This window comes from Theobroma umbraticum, unplaced genomic scaffold, assembly GCF_002168275.2.
Source record: "Theobroma umbraticum cultivar Fairchild unplaced genomic scaffold, ASM216827v3 scaffold_30.0, whole genome shotgun sequence".
NCBI classification, from domain to species: Eukaryota; Viridiplantae; Streptophyta; class Magnoliopsida; order Malvales; family Malvaceae; genus Theobroma; species Theobroma umbraticum.
This window is the reverse complement of record NW_018397254.1, coordinates 6,814,120-6,821,248: the sequence shown is the minus strand read 5'-3', so window position 1 is coordinate 6,821,248 and position 7,129 is coordinate 6,814,120. Positions and strand designations below refer to the sequence as shown.

Genomic DNA, 7,129 nt, shown 5'->3' with positions numbered 1-7,129 from the left:
CCAGTCCTTTGGTCGGAACTGACCTGGCAAGGAGATAAGGTAGGGAAAGCCGAGGATGCGGTGGAGAGAAAGACAAAGAGATCGTAGGACCCGATCTGGCCCCCTCACTAGACTGGCGGAGGCCGGAGCTAACCTAGCTCCAAACTCCACCGCGAAGTTGGGAGCGCTAGATTAGGTCCTATCCCGTTGCCCCATGCCCTTGGTTGACACTGGAATAACAGGGTGAAGAAGAGAGGAGTAAAAAAAAAAGATAGAAAATTGATTTTATTCTAAAAATAAAATTGTCCTAAAATATACAAAACTATTTATATTTTAAAATTTAAAAAAAAAAACTAAAATTGTAATAAATGAAATGTGTCCTGCTGTAACATCTATTTAGTTTTAGACAAAGGATAATGCAAATATATATATATATATATATATTTATTGTGAATACAGTATTTGATTTACAAATTACGACCTCTATTCAAAACTTTCCAAAAAACGTGGAGCTTTCAACGGTTCTGCTATCCTGCTACTTCTTCTCAGCATCCTGATCAAAAGGCTAATATTTTCTCTATAAATTTGTTAAAAAATGAATGGAAATCAATTGGACTTCTTATTGATTCCTTTGATGAATCGGGAAAAATCATCTATAATTGATTCTGGTGTAATGGCGTTTTAAAATATCTTTAACCTATGACCATCTATACTTCCTTTCAGCATCCCCTCTCTTGATAAAAGGTTACCTGCAGACCAGCTTCAACGTGTTGGCGAACAAGAAGAATTTGTCATAACAAAAGAATCATCTATCTTAAACCCTGCAAACACATTTCAATAGCAACAAGAATGTTTTTAAATCAAATGGCTCTGGCAGAAATACTGGCAGCCATAATTAAGGACGTTACCTGAGGTGACGGTATCAGGTTGTGGCAAGTGGTATCACAAGGATACGGGCAGTCAATCTCTTTGGTTACTCTTCTGCTGAAGTACCAATCACCAACTGCTTCTGCAATAGTCTGCAATAACATTTTCAAGTTTTCTCATGAACGAAAAGAGGTAAATATATATATAATCAAGTTTCAAGTTTCTAAACATCTCTTTTACCAAAACTAGTTCATATTTTACACCTCAGAACTTATGCAATGCTCAGACTGTAATTAGAATAAAGTATGATTTACTAGCAAGTTCAATAGTTAGTTCTGGTGTTCACCCAGAAAAGGGTTCTTGTTACTAAAGCAGCATAGGAATGAAAGCCAGCTCAAAAACCTGGATTTTAGAGTGGCTGAGAGGACTGGCTTAGGTAGTTACCTTATTGTGTATTCTTGGAGAATCAACAGCAAACCATGTGTCCTGTGACTCACTTTGGCAATGAGCAAAGCATGAATTTATAAACATCCCCCCTCTACTTGAACTTTTGTAGAATGAGTAAAGAGCTGTAAGCATATCCTGTCTCAAACCTGGAAAAAGATTTGGATTCTAACATCAATTGATTATGAGAAATCATAGCTCACATTCCTCCACCCAAAACGCATTCGTTACAAAAAAATCTTTAGCATATATGGGAACTGACCACACGAAAATAATCTAAAAAAGAACCAATTAATCAACAGATATGAGGACACCAAAGACCAACCTTGCAATACATTGATCTGACTTGCATTGCATGCTGCTGGATTAAGCTTGCAACGATTCCATCGTCCATGCAAATCAGAAGAAGGTGGAACCAGACTATGATGAAACTGTTGGGGAGAAACAAAATAATTAAAATTATGGTCATACTATGCCAGAACATTCACTTGAACTACAGAGTGAATAATATTGAATTTATAAACAATTAAAGCAAGGAAATCTACCTGGAATACATCATAAGCTGAGTTCAAGATAAAATACGGCGTTGTGATATATTTCAAAGCATACTGGGGAAAGAAACACTGCAGAAAAAGAAGTTACATACCATAGCTGTAAGCAAAAGGAAGTCATTCTTGTGTCGATAGGAGCATGGCAGAGATCATACCAGCTTTGGGTTGTTGATCGACCTTGTGCAATTTGGATTTAGATTTTCCTCTATCCCCTGTCATTTATATTTCCATTATGTCAATAAAGCTTTATATTCAAACAACACTATGACTACTTTTTACATTCTTAGATAAATATTCACTTTAATCATTCACAATTTCTGAAGTACTTCTCTTAAGTTACAGCTAGATCATGCATCAGTAAGTTTATAATTAATGTTATATATGCAGAAAATGTGGAGCCATTCAATGCTGAGGCAATTGAATTCAAATTGACAATTTGAAATTTGGGGCTGCAGAGTGGGATAGTTCTTGCCAACTTGCATGTTACCCTTTTTCCGTTCTCCCTTTTTAATCAATTTGATTTGAAGATTATTGAATTGATATTATTGCAATACATTAACCTTAATACAATGAATAATGTCAATTTTAAGGTGTACTTATAAATTCTCTTGTTTGTCCAATGCAGAATATACAGCATTACATGTACAGTTTCCTAGTTTACAAATCGCCAGAGATTAAGATACAAGGAAATAACGAAAAGTTTAAATCATTTTAGTACATTGGACAATCACAATTTAAGTCATGGATAAAATAAGTACCTGTAGAGCAACTAGATCATGGTAGAAGGACCTCATAGTGTAATTCAAACTTATGTCTTGTCTGCAAAATGAACATGAAATTAAGGATGCAACATTAGAAAATAGAAGATTGTGACTGCAGAGGACAATGAAACTTACTCATCCAGAAAAAATCCAGCATCACTTAAACATTTCACACTGGCATTGCTTGGTAAAATCTTTGTGAAGTTGTCACAGTGCAGAAAGGTTGCTAGACCCCCGGCGGAGCAACCTGAAAGCAATGCCTAGAGCAAAGAAAGAGCCAATGATATGAAGTATTGCTCAAGTTCACAAAAAAATATTACAACTGACGAATGCAGATCACATCTCAATGAGAAGATCGTCTTCTTACAAGTAATACACACGTGTATATGACGATGACAAAATACACAACTTATCATAGGAAGTGAAACATGCAAATTTCTACTAAATGTGAACATACCTTGTGTGCACTTGCCAACCCTTTAGGTAAAAGGTCACGGATAATCGCTTCCCAAATTTTCTGCCCTCTGAAATAAAGCAACGACGTCTGTTCATTTCAGAAGCATACACATGGAAAGAAATCAGTAAAAGAGCCAGTTCAAGGGCTTTCCCAGTATACAACTTATAAGTTATAACAACCCCCTTAATGTGAAGGAGTCGTCCTTCCAGATTGTAACTTTCAGTGCCATAGTTGATACAAGTACTTCACCATTAGTGCATCTTAAATGGCATTTTGAGTTTCAGAGCATATAGTGAAAAATATGAATTAAAAAGAGAAAGTACACTGCATGGCAAAAGGCAAAGATAAGAAGTTACCCCATTGTCAAACTTGCTATCCCCTGAAAATGAGGCTCCATCACAATATCTCAGCTTCACACGGTTCCAGTTGTAAAAATCTGATTGTAATGAGAATTTCATGATTACTCAATGATAAAGAAAAGAAATGACATTATCTTGTAAGGAGAAGGAATCTCTAAATACATATTTCCTCATCATAGTGATACGAAATAAATTCTTTCTTCAACGATTCATTCGATCAACCCACCAAAAGCATTCTTCAATCCATGATTTTTGAAAATCCTCGAAATAAAATGCTCACCCAAAAGAGAGCAGACCATATTTATGATAAGAAAAAGAACAGGGCGTTGACAATTGCTTAATTTGCAAAACAAATTTTTGTGGTCAAGTAACAATTCCACCTCCTTATTCAGACCATCATTGAATTCTCTAACCCTTCATCAATCAAGGAAACTAAACTCGACTGTCCAAATTAGAGAAAGAAAGTAGAAAGCAATTCCCCTAATTAATTACAAGTTTATTCTCGGGGTGTCAAAAGCATAAATAGGAAGATTTGGTTCAGTCGAAAGTTCTTAAGATCTCACCTTCCCTTAATAGTTACTCCAATCCTATCTTTAAATAGTAGAGGTTTTACCCCATTATTATGTTCTTTAAAGATACACAAACACGACTCTAAATTATCAAAGAGAGTAACCATTTAATCCACATAAATTTTTGCCTCCTGTGAACATGTGCACAAATTTATAACCTCATAATACTATTTAGAAATTCGGTTTGGCTTCAAATCATGTTTTATGTTGATGCAGCTTATTCTTGTAGAACCCCTACATTCCTTTTCAAGGGAACTAGTCAACTAGGAAAGTTATTCTTTCTGGCGACAAAGAGCAAGGGGATGCATGTGACTTGCCTCCTTTGCTTACCAACTCCAGCTAAGGACATGTCTACTTCAGGTAAGGAACAGCCGCTGCTTTTCCCATTTTTCACAATAATCTAACAGTTGGAATGACATTTTACAAACATATGAGGTGATAGTATGATGTCAAAAAGATCATGAAAAAGAAGCAAGATTCCAAAACGTAACCAAACCAAGAGAAATCAGTCTGCCTTCTTTGTATCCATCGAATTGATACTTGGTCACAAGTTAGGACAAGAAATAGTCCTCGAATGGGGCAAACAAGCAAGGTTATATATGTAATTTGCAACGCCCCAGGACAACAAGCTTAGAAACGAATGAAATAAAGCCTGGCAGAGAAGCTAATGGTGCCGGGATCCAGAACTTAGAAAAGGCAGGAAGCATCAGCTGCTGCTTAGCCCTGACCTATTAACCACGTGAAGGCGACCACAACGATAGCGAGGAACATGGACATGTCTACAGGATTGCCCCTTTTCAAACAAAAGGATTTATACTTACTAGATTTCCGGTACTAAACAATAGTGGTTGGTCGAGTAAAATAATGTCCGGCGACATTAATGATGAAGTTGTTTGCTGCCTGGATATTGACCCGTGGAATACCAACAGAACCAACTAATAATGTGCCTTTACTTTTTGTCTGTTTTTCTTTGATACATCTACACGAGTAGGACAGAATACCAAGAACATAAAGTTAAAATCCCATTAATCAATCATAATTTTCTCGTTAATTTCCATCGAGCTTAGGGGTGGTGATATTCCAAAACCATCCATTTCACATTTATTTCGGACTCTGACCGAACTCTTGTAAATTTAAATCTAGCAGAGTTTAAAATTTTTCCCCCGATACAGTAACTGTGCAATGTAATGTTTGGAGCTTAAATAGACCCAGATTTAACCAATCTGGGCAGTAAAATGGAGTAAGATGTGAAATGAACCTGGATTGAGGGAGGCGTTGTTGCTTAAGATGCCAGAGAAGACTTCGAACTTGTTCATGTAACGAGTTGATCCACGGCGCGTATTTGCTCTCTCCAGGCATGATGGTATATCATTACACCACCCACCACCCTGTTAAAAGATGATCATATAAATGGAATGAAAATTTAAGAATCATAATTAACAACCTCAAGAATATTGGACCCCACTGATATAACGACACTGACCGAGTGACCATCCCATTCATCTTGTGATCATTTACAAAGGCCAATGAGGATCTTCCTTGGTTTCGACGTTTGGGCCGTTTGAATAGACTCTTTGTTCTTTTGTATGTAACTTTAATTCGTTTATGGGACTCATAAAACAGCTATTTTACCATGCTTCTTTCTTTTCCTTTTATTTTTTTCACTGGTTTATCTAGAAATTGCTTGAAATTACAACATGAAAGACTTGATTTTACTGTTAGATGCAGACTTCACTTACTCCAGTATTTCAAATATGAAATATTCAAATCATCATGAACATAAAAGGTTCGATCACGTTAGCATGTGAAATGACAAGATCCCATCTTATCGTTATAATTTCATAATTATGACCATTATGACATGAATATTATGCTGTTCATGAAATTTAAGCAGTAAAGAATCAAGAACTTAAAATTAAGATAATAACATTTGACCAGCATTTTTTTTAGTTATAATATATGACTGCCGAGTAGTCTGACATGCAAAGTAGTAATCATTTTTTTATTTGTAAAACTTTACCCATTGCATGCAATTAATACACTTTCTGAATTACACCATGCAGATCGTAAGCGCAGTGAAAATATTACTAGTAGTAGCCCGGCTGCAGCCCTTTTTTAGCTTGTTTCGAAAGTGACCAATGGAATGATTTAACTGACAAATTTGACCTATAATTGACTACCACGTCACCAGTTCACGCAGGTGGTCCATGGTCTACGTTCAAAAAAAAAGAAGTGCAATGCACGATACCCCAGATTTCAGAAAAAGCGTCAACCGATGTCGTTTTGATTTCCAATGCATCCAATCATCACACCATTTCCCACCAAAACATTTTGGTTTTTGGATTTTAAGTTAACCACGGGTAAATCATATTATTAGTCCTATGATCTTATTTTAAAAAACAAAAAATAAATTCTAATAAAATCAGTAATTACCTCAAACTGTAAAATCCAGTTGTTTGCTCCAGCGCCGAATCCTCTGTGCAGATGATACGCGGGCAAACTTCCATCCAGACAAACTGCCAAAATTGAAAATTCAAAAACCAAAACATTTACTATTACAAAACAAAAAAACTTCAAAAAAAAAAAAAAACCCCTCCAAGTGCAAGCTTAAATGAGAATTGAAAAGCTTACCGGCGCCGTAAGCAGTGGCGTCTCGAACCAGAGTCATACCAACCAGGAGTTGGTCCAGCGAGAAAGTGCACCATGGCGAGAAAGCAAGAAAAAGCAGTAAACCCAGTATTGTCTCTATATTCATCATCATCTTCACGTTCATTTTCGAAGAGCTGTGGTTCTCATCGAACTAATAAAGAGACAAAAAACTGAAAATTCTCGTTCTCGCACTTTATTGTTGGTAACGGAGAGAAAAAAAAATTCCCAAGCGAAGAAACGGAATCTGTTACTAGAGCCTGCAGGGGTAAGATAAGAGGAGAGATTATATAAATAGCGAGACAGCAAAAGAGGCCGTTCACGTACGTAGAGATAAATGTATTTACAATTATTGTCACGTTCATTAAATGTGCTCTGTATTCTTTTGGGCCAAATCAGAGAAAAAGAACACCGATGTCTCCATCAGACAAAAAATAAAAAACAAACCAATAGCGGCAATACGCCCGGAAATGTAAGGAGGAAGGAAACTCCAGCA

The 7,129-nt window shown here is 36.3% G+C and overlaps 1 protein-coding gene across 2 annotated transcripts; it reads right to left on the bottom strand.

Annotated features, from left to right (window-relative positions):
- Positions 1-238: 238 nt before the first annotated feature.
- LOC110429472 (pectin acetylesterase 9-like) lies at positions 239-6,884 on the bottom strand. Of its 2 annotated transcripts, none has more exons than XM_021445541.2 (13): positions 6,619-6,884; positions 6,421-6,503; positions 5,246-5,375; positions 3,416-3,495; positions 3,060-3,146; positions 2,738-2,862; positions 2,600-2,660; positions 1,997-2,053; positions 1,836-1,913; positions 1,616-1,721; positions 1,291-1,439; positions 888-998; positions 239-800 (listed from the first exon to the last, which is right to left on the bottom strand). In XM_021445541.2, exons 1-13 carry the CDS (start codon positions 6,758-6,760, stop codon positions 789-791), a joined length of 1,221 nt encoding a protein of 406 aa, XP_021301216.1. In that variant the 5' UTR covers positions 6,761-6,884; the 3' UTR covers positions 239-788. The 2 variants fall into 2 exon arrangements, with proteins under 2 accessions (XP_021301216.1, XP_021301207.1); XM_021445532.2 differs by having other exon boundaries at positions 239-728.
- Between the last annotated feature and the right edge of the window lie 245 nt (positions 6,885-7,129).